Raw genomic sequence first — 15297 nt, forward strand, 5'->3', positions numbered from 1 at the left:
CTGGTCTTTGTAGAGCAGGTCTGACCCCCACCAATGCTCCTGGGGCCCATTCCTCTTGTGGCAGGGCCCTATGATAGCCAGCAGTTACACAATGCTCACAAGGCTTGGAGCGATAGTGAAATCTCCTTTGTGGCTGACCCCAGCTATCGTGGAAGCACAAGCTGGGAGAAGGCAGCTTCCTAAAGCTCTGATTTTTGTTAAGTTTCTGAGCCCTGTTTATACTTCAAACAAAGCATTTGAGCATGGCGTAATGCTGCCAACAGCCCTGGCCCTTCAAGGGCAGGGCATTTATGGCCCACAAAGCAGTATGGTGGCAGAATGCAGGGTTGGTTTATTGTTTAAGCAAGTGAGAATGTTTTTAAAAGGTTCCTGAACAGAGGAATCCAGTAGCGGAGTCTCCATTGCCCCCAAAGCCAACTAGCTCCATTTGCTCCAGAGCTGTGCAGCAAAGCCTCCTCTTGGAAGTTGTGGTTCATTCTACTGTATCAGGCTAATTGTAGACACCAGGAAACTACAACTCCCAGGAGGCAATGGTGACAGGCACCAACCTAGGAACACTTCATCATTCGAGTTAGTGCAGCCAGCCGGCAGGTAGAGGTTCAGAGACGAGCCCGGACAGAGCGATGCTCCAGAGGATGCAGGTTAAAGGGGCCAGATCTAGGGGATTTTAACAGGGCTGCGTTTGTGAGGTCTTCGCTGGTGACTTGGTCTTTAGGCCCTGGCAGAGGCCACCTTAACAAAGACAACAAAACAGATGGTCATTGAGGCAGCAGCGTGGCAGCTCAGTATGATAAAAGGGGATTCCACACGGACATGTGCCTGGGCAGCCCTGCACCTGCAGGCCCCGGCTGGACAGCTGGACTAACACCCCACAGCACCAGATAGCGCTATCCTGGTGCGTGGAGAGCCATGGCACGTCCCCTCACTCATCCAAATGGCTTTTGACTACACCCCCTTAATTCTACCATCCAAAAGTAGCTCCCATCTTCCAGAGGGGTTTTCCCCTTTTACTAACTTCACGATGCCCAGGTGTGGTCACCAATCAAGAAATCCTTGTGAAAGGCCCTGTGTGGTGCTGAGACTCTGAAGACATGGACATCATGGTAACATGCATAGAGCTGGACCCTTCTGCTGGCCCTCTCTTGCCAAGCATAGAGCTGCCTTGGTCAGTCAGCAAAGAGATGGTTGGTAGCATCGGTGCCACTCTGCAACGTGACTTAACATGTTATTGCAGCTACTCCATGTCTAACTTCCATGTGATAATGCAAGAAGCTCAGCAGTTTGTGTGTCTGGGCATGTGATCTTCCAGGCGTCAATCTATGTGCACGTGCCTGACAGCTGCAGAGTACATAACTCTTGCTTTTCTATGGAGAGGCCATGAGGGGAATAGACAGGAGGGTCAAATCCTTTCAGCAGTTAAGCTCACTTAGCAACAGGACACAATGTCCTCCCATGCCAAGAACATCTGACTTAATACTTGCTCTGCTTAGGTGAAAAGGCAGCAGGCCCTGGCCCATCGTCACCTTTTCATCACACTAAACTCAGGCAAGGTCACCCAAAGAGAAATGTACAGTAAAGCTCTTTAAGCCTCCAGCAACATCTGGCTCCAGGCCCAGTTTCACAGGGTTTCTTAAACTTTACTTAAATACAATTGCACCCACTAAATGGATCTGGTTAGCCAATGCAGGACCAAAGTGTTAAGAGACCTCTGGAAGTGGGTTTAAACCAAAAACTGAATTTCACCTGCCATTTTGTTGCTCAGTAACCCAATTTTGAGAGATCCCTTTGTAACTCTTCACAGCTTTGGATTTAATTATTTTGAGTAACTTTGTATCATCTGCAAATTTTGCCACTTCACTGTATACCCCTTCTGCCAGATCATTTATGAATATGTTGAATAACAGTGGTCCCAGTACAGATCCTTGGGGGACCCTGCTATTTACCTCTTTCCACTTTGAAAACTGTCCATTTATTTTGTTTCCTATTTTGTAACCTGTTACGGATCCATGAGAGGACTTCCCCTCTTATGCCATGACTGCTCACTTTGACAAGGTCCCGTACCAAAAGCTGTTAAGCAAAGGCTTTCTGAAAGTTCAAGTACACTATATCCACTGGATCACTCTTATTCACATGCTTGTTGACAACCTCAAAGAATTCTAATAGATTGGTGAGGCACGATGTCCCTTTACAAAAGCCTTGTTGACTTTTCCCCAACACATCATGTCCATCCGTGTATTTGGTAATTCTGTTCTTCACTAGAGTTCCAACCAATTTGCCTGGTACTCAAGTTAGGTTTACCAGCCTGTAATTGCCAGGATTATCTCTGAAGCCTTTTTAAAAAAATCAGTCACATTAGCTCTCCTCCAGTCACCTGGTACAGAGGCTGATTGAAGCAATGGGTTACATGCCACGGTCAGTAGTTTTGCAATTTCACATGAGTTCCTTCATAACTCATAGGTGAAAGCCATCTGATACTGGTGACTTATTACTGTTTAACTTAGCAATTTGTTCCAAAAACTCAGTTATTGACACCTCAATCAGGGAAAATGTCTGATTTGTCACCTAAAAAGGAATGGCTCAGGTGTGGGAATCTCCATCACATCCTCTGCAGTGAAGACTGATGGAAAGAATTCATTTAGCTTCTCTGCACTGGCCTTGTCTTCCCTGAGTGCTCATTTAGCACTTCAGTCTTTCAGTGGCCCCACTGCTTGTTTGAGAGGCCTCCTGCTTCTGATATAGTTAAAAAAATTGCTGTTAGTTAGGTTGTGTCTTTTGCTAGATGCTTTTCAAATTCTTTTTTGACCTGCCTAATTATATTTGATTTGCCAGAGTTCATGATTCTTTCTATTTTCCTCACTCGGGTTGGAATTCCAGTTTTTAAAGGATGCCTTTACCACTGCCTCTTTTAATTGCTACTTGGCAAAATTGGAGGGTTCTTACCTTCATCAACTGTTTATACCCACCTTCCGTTCTCTGCCTGGCTGGAGTTAGTAGTCTTTTTTTGGCTGGGGCCTGTTATCACATTAAAGCTGAGTGAATAGTTTTGTGCAAGGTCAGTGTTTGTCAGAGTTTTTCAGGACAGTTTCCTGTCAGTGGCCCTAGAATTTCATTTTTCTGTTTCTAGGTATACAGGTGAAACGGACAGCAACAGCACAAGTTATTCTGTTTCTGGTGATGCAAAAGGCTCTTTAATGCACTCAAACTAAATGCCTGATAATAAATCGTTCAGGTGCCTCTCTCTGAACAACAGAATGTGGAATGAGTCCATCAACACAGCAGGAACTCAGTGCCCTTGGCAGAAAGCTTACTTTGCTTTCAGAGCAATTGGACTTGGAAAGTTACAACTTTCAAGTCACTTGACCCATATAAGAGGCTTTTAATTTATGTACAGTAAAAAATACAAACAAACCAGACAGTGGTGTTACATTTGATTAACCGTAGTTACAACACACTTAGTATTTATATAGCTGCTAGTTAATGTGTGTCAGAGCCCTACGTGAGACAAAACAGCTAAAGGCCCGTCGCTACTATTCTCACCACTGCATGCCTACAACACTACTGCCATGCACCCTGGCTCCCCGGTCCATGTAAGATACCCTACAGAGGCCCCCACGTTCAGCAGGGAAGGGGAAATGTTAAGTTTGAATACAATCTAACATGAGGAGACTCTGTTTATCCTTGGCAGGGCCCACCCTACAGGAGTCAAGTGTGTGGAGTTTGTAGCCTTATGTGAATTAGGCACACAGGCTACCTCCATAAGAATTATGTTTAGAGTGGCATTTTGGCATTTGTTCAGACGCTACTTTTTCTAGGGATTTGATTTTTTCATGTGAGTTTTACATTGCAAGTAAGAGCTGCCAATAGGCTGTGCCCCCCTGCAGCACTGCAACCCTGGACAAATGCCACATGCTCCCACTTCTGGTTCCAGATAATTCAATGCAGCAGGGGGCACCCTCTTTCCGTAATCCCATCTGACTCTGAGCTGCATGATGCTCAGAAGGAAAATGGGCATCAGCTGTGAAAACTAACCCTGCAAGGCGTCTGGGATTAGTGGAGGTAAATGTCCCTACTGCTGGAAGTAACCAGATGATGAGACGTGTCCCTTCACACAGGGCAGAGAAAGCCAAGACTCGGCCCATAGGCCTGTGGGGTAGGAGTCAGGGAAGCTAAGCTTGCTTCAAGCTTTTCAGTAGCCAAGGGAGGCAGAGGATGTTCTATTCTTAGTGTGGGAGAGAATGTCGGTCCACGGGCTAGAGGGGAGATGAAGGAAAATCCTGGCTCTTACTTGGACAGAGTAAGTATTTACAGTAGTCACCCTTAATGAAGACGTTGGCCACACAGCCGCTCTGTTCAAGAATGAAGGTTATTTCTAAGAGTCAGACACAATGGCTTTGAAGCTGAATAGAACAGATGTGTGCAATTCACTTTGGCTAGGAAGTATTTACAGTACGATCCTGCCTCATTGCTCAGTTGCAGCAGGATGCATTAATCTAGTGGGAATTGTAACTGCACTCCAACCCCAAAATGTCGAATGGCACACCTCCCAAACAACATGGAATGAAATACATTTGAGCAAATATACGAAGTTTAAACATGACATAGGAACTTTTCACAAGGTTCTGCTTGCTGGAGCTGTAGTGTTAACAGCACAGAGCGGGGACATGCCACTCCAAACAGCAGAGCTCATTAAACATCCCTCCCATCCCCCAAAGCTCCCTGTAGTGCCTTCACTTCTCTGAAACACAGTAAATTGGCTACTAGACCTGAGTAAGTGGCAAGAACTTCTGGTAATAGCTCTTTGTAACATCAATCATCAGCTCTTGGGTGCATTCTGGGAGTTCTCCAGAGAAGAGCCCTGAAAAACCAAGAAGAGCATGAATGCAAGTGTTCTCTTGGGAAGCAGTGAGCCTGAAGAGTTTTATTCAGCTTCTCCACTAGTATTTATGCTGTTTAACCTGCAGTATATAGAGCAACCCATGGGCTTGTGTAGGGACACTGCTCTCATGTAGATCAATACAAAAGTGTGGCTTCCCCTATCATCCCCTAAGAGATGCAGTAAGGCAGTCTGTCTCCAGCTAGATCTCTTAAGAGCTTACACCCATCCTAGATAAACAAGGGTCATGAAAGCTCTTTCCTAAAGGAAGGCTAGTAACAAAGGTTACATTGACCTTTCCACCACTGCTGTTTCCAAATGACTGGAACATTGACACCTCCAGTATGGTCAGCAGTGCTGTTGGGGTGGGCTCTGTACCAGCACAGAGGGGTAGTCTAACAGGAGCCTCTCCCCATATATGTAGCACATGCACAGTGGTCTAACAGAATTCTCTCCAGCTGTGTTTATGGAGGCACCCGCAAATCCAGAGCATATGGCAGAGAAGAGAAGGAGACTCTTGATGCCAAAGAAGAACTGCTTGTGGAATGCTGGATGCTTGATTGGTCATGTTGCTGATTCTGAGCTCTGATAGGAAGCAATTCTGTAACTAAGAATGGTCCGAGCTGGCAATCAGACTGACAAGCCCTAGCCGTATTAACCTAGCTATTGAATGCGCAGATGCTATGCTTACTCCTACTAAGCTCCTGTCCCAATAATATCCTCAGACAGTGAGGTCCATTGGTTAGAATTGTTACTTTTCAGTTCACTGAGCACTTCCCCCCAACTCTATTACTATAAGACAGTGCAACCAAGGAGCCTACCTGGCCTTCTCCACATCAGGGTGTTGTATTTCTTTTAAATATCAGGATACAAGTTAGCTGAATTTATACTGGAAGTAAAATTAAATGGACTTTACCTGGGCAGCCTGAAAAGACTGTAAAAGGTGGGACCACAGTTTCAGGGGGTAGAACTGTGTTGGCTAGAATTTTGCAGCAGTCTTTCAAAACACACCTACGACCCTAAAACAAAGACCGGATTCTGTTTGATTGTATAACACCACCACCACACTTTGTCTTACTCCTACTCGTGTCTCTAATATTCAAAAGTGAGTCTGACTGCTCTTTATTAGTCAAAGTCAACACGAGGGCTGTCTGTAAGAAGCAAGATGTCTGCCTGCAACCCAGGGTTCTTCTCTCAGCTCTGATTGCTGATTTCACTATTAGGCCTCGTCTATACTAGAAGTTATACCAGCATAATGTTGGTTAGGGGTGTGATTTTTTTAAAAAAACAAACAAAACCAATAGTTGTACTTGTATAAGCCCTGATATAGATGCAGTTATACTGGATAAAGCTACCTTATATTGGTATAGCTTATTTCTGATTTGGGAAGCAAAATCAGCTGTACTGATATGTTGCCCTTATACTCCATCCACACACAACAGCAAATGCCCCTTAAATTATATTAGCACAATTAAAGCAGCAAAAATGTTCTAGTTTCGATAAGCCCTTACTGCCATGCTGGCAGTCTAGAAATCACTAGTGCATTCAGTAACAGTTACTAGTTTTTTCTATTTGCTTTCATACACTTTGAGTAGGTATAAAAATGTTTTATGTAGCTTTGGCCAACAATAACTTCTTGTGCGTTAACATACATCGCAAACTTTAATGTTTTACAGATCAACACGTACTAGTAGAGATTGTCTTGTGCGGAAAAACTGTGTGTTCCTCATAAATGCATAGTAGGGATTTGCATATTAAAACAAGCCACTTCAGGTAAGTAGATATTCAAGTTGGAATTGGTAGTCCTACCCATGCAGTAATTGGGCAACATATTCCCCATTGCAGTACTCAATAACCTTGACTGTATGGCACTATCTATATCAGAGCTGAGCTGAGCCCCACTCTCTCCTCTGGATACCCTGACATCAGCAATTGCTAATGCGTGCTGATAACCCAACTGCTCTTATTTGGCTTAAAGAGGCAGACAAAGCCCAGAAACAAATAGCAATTAATAGGGACGTCCACTTGTCTAGCCTTGTGTAAACACAATGTTTGAAAAGAACAAGCATGTCTTTGAAACAGGCAACAGCGATTAGACTGAAATTGCTGCAATATTTAATGAAACTCAGGACATTAACCTTTTTGAAAGAGTCACTCTGTTCAAAGACACTTGGGAGCCTGTCTGAAAAGATTAGCAATTAATGCTCCATACATTCATTTATTCAAATGATGATACAGCAAACTGCACATTAATCTTGATGATAAACTGCCAACTGATACAGAAAGCCATTTCTAATGGGAGTCATTATTTGGCCATTCATTACAGGCAGATAGGAGCTATAGAGGCCTCACAATGCCATGATATCTCAGTTCCTTCATGAGACTTTTCTAAAGTCTTCCAGCCTGGTTTGACTTGTGAGAGGGAGAGAGATACCCCTGGGACATTGGCTCTGAAAAAGGAGCCCTTGGGGCCTCTCCTGCCTGCACGAGTTACTCTTGGAGAGAAGAAACTGAAGGTGCCATGTGCTGCAAGGAAGGGGAATAAACCAGACAGTGGAGAAGTAGCCATCATTTTCCTTGAGGAACTGAAACCTAAGTGTGTGTCCCTGCATATTAGGGATTCTGTGTCTCAGGTAATAAGGTCACAGCTCTCAGAAAGGCCTTTTTACCACATTTAATTACACCCACCCTCATTTTTCCTGCCTGTCAGCATTAAGCCATTTAAAGACATTATTGCATTCTTCCCTCTTCATACCACTGGCTCATTCCTGCCTTCCCATCTAGCTTTGATCATTTCCAGGCAGTACATGCTGGCACCTCCCCAACTCCAGGTTTCTGTGGAGCAGAAGGCAATGTGGCTTTGCAGTGTTTGATGTCTGATAAAGACCTAGTGTTATGGGCACATGTTTGGCGTAAGGTGTATCGGTTAATCTGAACTACAGCTGGCTGCCTTTTTCCCTCTGAAGCAGCTGAGTAGGCTGCAGGATCTAGCATTATCAGTGGGTATAAATGTAGAATCCAGAGGTTGTTCTCAACAAAAATAAGGCAGTGTCACTAACGGCATAATCAATTACACAAGTGACCCCCTTGGGCGTGGTCAGGCAAACTCCACACTTGCCTTAGGCCTATTATTCAAGACTTTTTAGACCTCAGTTACTGTGCCAGTTCCAGAACACTGCTAGCACCTGCTGTTTCCCAGTCAGCTGTATGTGCTGCCCTTCCCCAAAGCCCAATCTCAAGCTCTGTTGTAGAGCAGAGCGCATACACACCTGACTGGAAGGCGTGCAACAGAGGTGCACTCAGGTCCAGCACAGACTCCTCACACTAAGCTCCAGGAGCCTGAGGGACCAGTTACGGTTTTGGTAGCTCCTTTGCTTCAGAAGCATTCTCAATACAAAAGAGCACAGTCTCTGCCCCCAAAGAGTTTTCAAGCTCCAAGCTGAGGGAGGGGGTATTATATGAGGAGAGTCATCAAAGTGGGGACCATCCATAGCAATACAAATCACCCCTGGCTAGCATCTGTTCCAGTGTATGGAAACCTCTGGTCCAATCCAAAGTTAGTCCATCTCTCTTAACCCAAGGATGGGAATTTCCCTGATGCCCTGAACCAGCAAAAGGAAGTACAAGTTCTTAACTGTATTTGAGGGGTTTAAAGAAAGAAGACTGACCACACATACTTACAATGACACAATTCTTGCCTATGTGAACGTAGGAGCCGATCTGGGCTGCATTGACAACACAGTCTTCTTCTATAAACACATGATCACCGATGTGGAGAGGGAAGAAAGCAACTCTGGAGAAGGAGAAGGGGTTATTTGCTCAGGCTCTGCAGCACCGATGAATCCACAATACCATTAAACCCAAAATCATGTAAGTGTCCGTACCCTCACCAGCTTGCCAAAGGCAGGGCCTGGAGCCAAGACAGATCTGGTCAGAGATGGTGCATTTCATATTAATTCCTCATGATGATCAAGCAACTTTTCAAACCAAGCCAACTGATAACCATTAACCTTTTGTAATAGGCGTTAGTGCAGGGAGAGAGGGGGAAGGGCACACAAGGAGAAGCCAAACCAGCCTGCAGGGATACAAGTAGGTCCTGCCAGCCAAGACTTCATGGACATTCTGTCTGAGGTGCTTATCTGACCCTCGTCGCCACAGTATCTGTGCACCTCACAATCTTTTAATGTATTTATCCTCTCAACATCCCCATGAGCAGGGCAGTGCAGTTCTCCCCATTGGACAGATGGGGAAACTGAGGCACAGAGCGCCTGTGTGGCTTGCCAAAGGTCACATAGGAAGCTAATGGTACATCAGGGAATTGAACCTGGGTTTCAAGTCCTAGGCTAGTGCCCTAATCACTGGACCATCCTTCCAGCTCGACTGTTACAAACTTGAAGCATTGCTGCCTTCTAACTCCAGCAGCTCTTTAATGGGTCTGTGTTACTAGTGCACCAGACACTTCGATTCTAGGGCACTGCCTGAGAAGTTGAGTATTGGAGGACATTCAAGCAGGACATCCCTAGGGGCACAGCCAAGGACTGTGCTCATTCATTTGCTCATGAATTAAACTGTGTCCTGCAACTGTTTGCAAACCAGGCACCTTGTAACAGTCACAGTAGAAGATTCTGTGGTCATATGAAAATATCACCAAGATGGTGTTTTTAAAAACAATTTAAGGTCTGAATCCCTGGGTCTGTCTAAGCTCTACTTAGAGGAAGGAAGGTGGAAAAAAGTGGCTCTAAACCCCCTTTCTGCTCCTGGGACTGGATGGGGCCTAAAACCGCAGCTCAAGAGTTGCTCTAAATTATGCTGTCTGAGCTGCTGGCCAGAGATTGTCAGCACATGATGCACTCCAGTTTTGTTCCCTGCATGTCACTTGTGCCTGAGGAACAGGGATTGAGGTTGAGAGCTGGCTATGGCTGAATAAAGCATTAACACTAACTGGTTTGTGATACTGCCCCAACGGACCATAAGCTTTTCAGGGCAGAGGTACCTCTCTGGCTGTCACAAATGGGCTCAAATAATGAAGCAACTATCTGTATTTGAAACTCCACAGGAGAAAAAAACCATTAAATCTGTTCTCTTTTGAATACTGAATTTTAACTATTAAATTCCAAGAAGGCAGCTAGGACACTGAACACACAAAGTCTGACATTTTCTGGGCTTAATGTGCTGTTTAGGAGCTTTAGGTCAGCTGCCTGTTAAAGCATTTTGAATTAAGAGCCGGAGTGGGAAGCGGGAATGAGAAGAATAAATCAATGAAATCTAAAAGTTCAGAATGATTAAGTGATTTTAATCCTTATGCGGCCATCTACTGATAAACATTGAGAAGGCCATAATAGCCCATGACTGGGTACGAAGGTTAATTCAAAATATCTATAGGTGATACATGGTCCCAAAGGACAGCTCTATGTTCGGATTAGATGTAAATAAAGGCCAGTGGGTTGAGTGTGCATTTAGACATGGGAATCTTTAGGGATTTCTTTTGCCAATGCTTCAGTCAAGGTATTAGATACAAGTGGGTCATAAGAGACCCACTGCAAAGGGGGAAAAAAATGGTTGTGTCTATTTTGCTTCTTTTGATGAAGAAAGTCAGTCCGACAGGGCATTTTAAAGTTAAATTAATTTCAAGCATGCAGTTTATATTAGAAATTCCTCAACTCTGGGAGACTATTGCTGGAATATGGTATCTAAAGCCCTGGACCCTGCAATGTGTATACATGAGCAATCACTGCATTCAGATGGAGCTTCATGTGAGTGCAGGGATCCCTGGTCCACCTCTCATTGCAGGATTGGGCCACACATGACAACTAACATACAAACACACACACATTTTTAGATACACATCTTTTTCTGTTACAAATAAACAACCACTTGGTATGCTCAACTGCTCTACAATCTAGTTATCATTAACTGGCTGATTTCCTATAGGCATCCAGGGCAGAGGCTGGTCTTGAAAGAAGGAAGTATAGTAGCCTGATGGATCAGTTTGGAGATGTTTTTCCATGCATGTTAAATAGCCACAGACGCCAAAGGACAAATAAACAGAACCCTACAAATAATATTCCAGCCTAGTTATCTCCAGTACCAGAGATCTGAGATGTATATTGTACAATGCAAGACTCTTCCTTTGTAGATATTATTAAAATATGGTATTAATATAGTTAGATCTGGCTGAGGTGCATTGGAAGAGTATGTGCTAGTCCCAGGCTGCATTCAGGCCTTAGAAAATGAGTAAGTATTTTTAAAAGGTGAACTGAAAAGTTTAAACAGAATTGTTTAAGAATCCAAACCACTAGCAAAATATATTTAGACTTAAAGATGGCAAATATATACATTTTAAATAAATACGTCAGCCTCTCCTTCACCTACATGTCCGAGTTCAGTCTAGTGATTTCCATGCTGCAATTTAACAGGATTACTGACTCACAAAGCAGAGCAGGGAATAGGAGAAAATGCTGACTTAGGAGGATTTATGCAAAACCGTAGCAAGAGAAACAGTCCCCTGAGTTCAGCTCTTAGCAAATCCAAAGCTTCTAAGTTCACCTTTCAGTTTAACAAGCCTCACAGCATAGCACAGAAGAAATATAAACTCCTACCCCTTGCTGAATTTCTTGAAAGGCGGCCTGATGACACTGCGGCTTTTCACAACACAGTGGCGTCCAACTCTTACGTTTGCCAGATCACCACGAATGATACAATCATTCATAACTATCGTCTAGGAAACAAGAGAAACAGAGCCAAACGAGTTCAAGTTCTGCCAATGTTTTCAGTAGCTTTATTATAATATATGGGGCCACACTGAGCACTAGTGTAATTTCAATGAAATTATATCTTACAGCAGGACTCAGTTGGGCCCAAGGAACACCAACTTGTATCACTAGCACATATTAGTGTATGAATTGTGGCCCTATAGAGCAAACCACATGAATAAGAATAGAAAATGCAGATTCACTGTTAAAGTCCCTTTCATGAGAGCATCCCAAGACAAATTAATGAAGCCTCAAGACACCATACAAAGGGTTCAGTTCTTATTTCCACTCCACTAATAGTCAGGTTGAGGCACAGAAAGGTTAAGCAGCTTGCCCAAAGGCTACACAGCGAGTGCAGAGATTTTGGAACCCAGTACTGCAATTGATCCAACAGCTAGAAGTTGAAGCTAGATAAATTCAGACTGTAAATAAGGGTGTAAATTTTTTAACTGTGAGAACCACTGGAACAATTTACCCAGGATTGTGGAGGATTCTCCATCACCCACATTTTTAAAATCATGATTGAATATTATTGTAAAATCTCTGCTCTAGGAATTACTTTGGGGAAGTTCTGTGGCCTGTGCTATGCAGGAGGTCAGACTAGATGATCACAGTGGTCCCTACTGGTCTTGGAATCTATCTATTATCCACGCGCATATATATATATGTATGCATTAAGCACTAATAGTAAGCCCAAATATTGCAACAGTAATATAATCTAAACTGGCCTATACCATAACCCTGTACAATTATGCTCTGTATCCCATAACTACTACTTGCATTTGCTGAAGTAAGCATTTGGTATAAGTAGTTAAGAAACATCAAAAATCAAGATACATTTGTTGTATGTCTTAGTACAAGTTAGCGAAGTACCCTCACGGACCAGTACCTTGAATGCTAGTATCCAAAGCAAAGATAAGGAAGGAACAGGACAAGAAACTAGGGAACTGGGACAAAAAAGAAATAGATAAGTTCATGGAGTATAGGTCTATCAATGGCTATTAGCCAAGATGGGCAGGGATGGAACTGACGGGTTAGATTTTAGTGACATGTAAAGAGATATACAACTTGTAAACTCATCATGTAAATAATACCAGCTAAAATGTGTAACTTGGGGAGCACACCATTCGCATAAGGTGAATGTAACATCACTGCATGGCTTGGCTTCTTGGAGACTGTACTGTGTAGAACCTTTTCCCTGTACCATATTAATAAATCTGACACTGGGTATTTGGCCTTGACTATATTTAATAACAAATCAAAGTGTGGTCAAACAGTTGATTATACAATTTATCACATGAGAGTTTGACTGTAAACCACAGAAATGCTTGATTTTACAAGAAGTACACCGGTGACTTGGTATTACCCACCTTTCCATTCAGAACTATGTTCTGGCTTCCGCAGAGCACTGACTGTCTGCTGACTTTGTTGCCAGATGCCTGAGGGAAACCAAGAGACAGAGAGACGATCAGTGACAGAAATACAGCCTTGTGATACAAACGTCTTATTATATCTGTGGATTGTGTGGGGTCCTTTATAATAATGAACCTTCATTACAGAATTTTATAACACACAGTTTGCAAACAGAATGCTTTCACGTTGCCTCCAGGACTCCTGGATGTTAATCCTTAGGCAAGATCCAATGTAGTGTCAGCTGAATAGTCAACTGTCCTCCATTGAATCTCTTCTTCGGACTCTCTTCTGGCAGTCAATCTTCCATTGGGACTCTGCTCCAAGACGGTAATATTGTAATTTAAAGAATACAAGGAAGAAGTGACAGATGTGCTAGGCCATAACCCTTGTCATACTCCTCTCTCCTAACGCCCCCGATTTGGTGGCCTGCAAGTAGGAAAAACAAAAACTCTACTAAGACGAAAAAGAGACTTTTAAAATCTCAGATAACGCCTTCCTTTGGGCCTCCCAGTGCAGCCTGCTCTTCTGGAGTGGGAGCTCCCACAGGCAAGGGTTGCCCAGATGCCCTGTATACCAAAACCTGCATGCACCTAGAACAGATGCAGAGACCAGGACCTGCATCCTCCTGTCCGCTCTGCAATCCTTCCATACCGATCTGTCAAGACCAGCCTTGGACTGGATGCTCTTTAGGGCAGGAGCCATGTCTCCTGTGGGAGTTCTGGGAAATAAAGCAAACTAAGCATTCACGGAATAAGAGGGAAGGTTCTCTCATGGATGACTAACTGGTTAAATGATAGGAAAAAGGGGCAGGAATAAATGATCAGTTTTCACAATGGAGATAGGCAAATAGCAGGGGCCGCCCAAGAAGCTATACTGAGACTTGTGCTGTCAACATATTCATAAATAATGGGAAAAAGGGGATGAACAGTGAGGTGGCAAAATTTGGAAATGATATTAAGTTACTCAAGATAGTTAAGTGCAAAGCTGACTGCAAAGAGTTACAAAGGGATCTCAAAAAACTGAGTGACTTGGCAACCAAATGGCAGATGAAATTCCTGTTGATAAATGCAAAGTAATGCACACTGGAAACAATAATGGATTCTAAATTAGGTGTTACCACTCATGAAAGAGATCTTGGGAGTTGTCATGGATAGTTCTCTGTAAACATTTGCTCAACGTGCAGCAGCAGTCAAAAAAGCGAACAGAATGTTAGGAATCATTAGAAAAGGGACAACTAATAAAACAGAAAATATCATAATGCCCCTACATAAACCCATGGTGTGCTCACACCTTGACTACTGCCTGCAGGTCTGGTCTCCCCTATCTCAGAAAGGGGGAGAAAGAAAGAGTGTGTGTATCTGTAGGAATTGGAAAAGGTACAGACAAGGACAACAGAAATTCAGGGAGGCATAGAACAGCTTCCATACAAGGAGAGATTAAAATGAGTGGGGCTGTTCAGCTTCAAAAGAGACAACTAGGGAGGAGACGCTAGAGAGGTGGAGAAAGTGAACAGGCAAGTGTTATTTACCCCTTCACATAATACAAGAATGAGGGGTCACCCGCTGAAATGAAAAGGCAGGATTAAAAACAAACAAAAAAGACTTCTTCACACAACGCACAGTCAACCTGTGGACTTGTTAACAGGGTTGTTGCAGAGGCCAAAGGTATAACTAGGTTAAAAACAGGTCAGTTCACAGAGAATAGGTCCATCAACGGCTATTAGCCACTGGACACAACCCTGTGCTCGGGGCGTCCCTAAACCTCCAACTGCCAGAAGCTGGGGCTGTAGGGCAGGGGATGGACCACTTGATAATCGCCCTGCTCCTTCCCTCGGGCCAGGGGCAGAGGCTTCACTGTCGGAGTCGGGCTCCGGGGCCCGGTCGGGGCCCGGTCTGACCCCCCCCCACGGCTGCTCACGGAGCGCCGCCCCTGGGCGCTGTAACAAGCGGCTGGGGCGCAGGGGAAAGATCCGCTCCTCGCCGGCCGGCTCCAGGGCCGCGCCCGGGGGCCCAGCTCGGGCCCGGCGCTGCCCCGGCTCCGCCCACTGCTCGTCCGCCCGCGGGGCGCCGCACCGTCTCGATGTACTCGGACTTGTTATACAGCATCTCGCTCAGCTCCATGGCGCCGCCGCTTCCGGCCTCCCCGCTTCCGCTTCCGCTTCCGCCTCCTCCCCGCCATGACCCCCCCCAGCCAATCCCCGCTCGGCCTCCGTACCGCCGCTTCCGGCCTCCCCGCGAGCACAGCCCATCTTCGCCAGGC

The 15297-nt window shown here is 44.5% G+C and overlaps 1 protein-coding gene across 1 annotated transcript; it reads right to left on the minus strand.

Annotated features, from left to right (window-relative positions):
- Positions 1–306: 306 nt before the first annotated feature.
- On the minus strand, positions 307–15199 carry DCTN5 (dynactin subunit 5). The gene is made up of 7 exons (XM_048867023.2): positions 15111–15199; positions 12996–13064; positions 11473–11591; positions 8555–8666; positions 5790–5892; positions 4764–4855; positions 307–732 (listed from the first exon to the last, which is right to left on the minus strand). The coding sequence occupies exons 1-7, from the start codon at positions 15156–15158 to the stop codon at positions 712–714; spliced, it is 564 nt and encodes a 187-aa protein (XP_048722980.1). The 5' UTR covers positions 15159–15199; the 3' UTR covers positions 307–711.
- Positions 15200–15297: the final 98 nt, after the last annotated feature.

The sequence above is a fragment of the Caretta caretta genome, chromosome 10, assembly GCF_965140235.1.
Source record: "Caretta caretta isolate rCarCar2 chromosome 10, rCarCar1.hap1, whole genome shotgun sequence".
Lineage (NCBI taxonomy): Eukaryota > Metazoa > Chordata > Testudines > Cheloniidae > Caretta > Caretta caretta.

Excerpts from the sequence above, each read along its gene's own strand:
- DCTN5 (XM_048867023.2), bottom strand. The coding sequence starts at position 15,158 with ATGGAGCTGAGCGAGATGCTGTATAACAAGTCCGAGTACATCGAGACG. Across the intron at positions 11,592-12,995 it reads ACATAGTTCTGAATGGAAAG|ACGATAGTTATGAATGATTG; the intron begins GTGGGTAATACC and ends CTTGTTTCCTAG. Across the intron at positions 8,667-11,472 it reads TTCAAGAAATTCAGCAAGGG|AGTTGCTTTCTTCCCTCTCC; the intron begins GTAGGAGTTTAT and ends CTCCTTCTCCAG.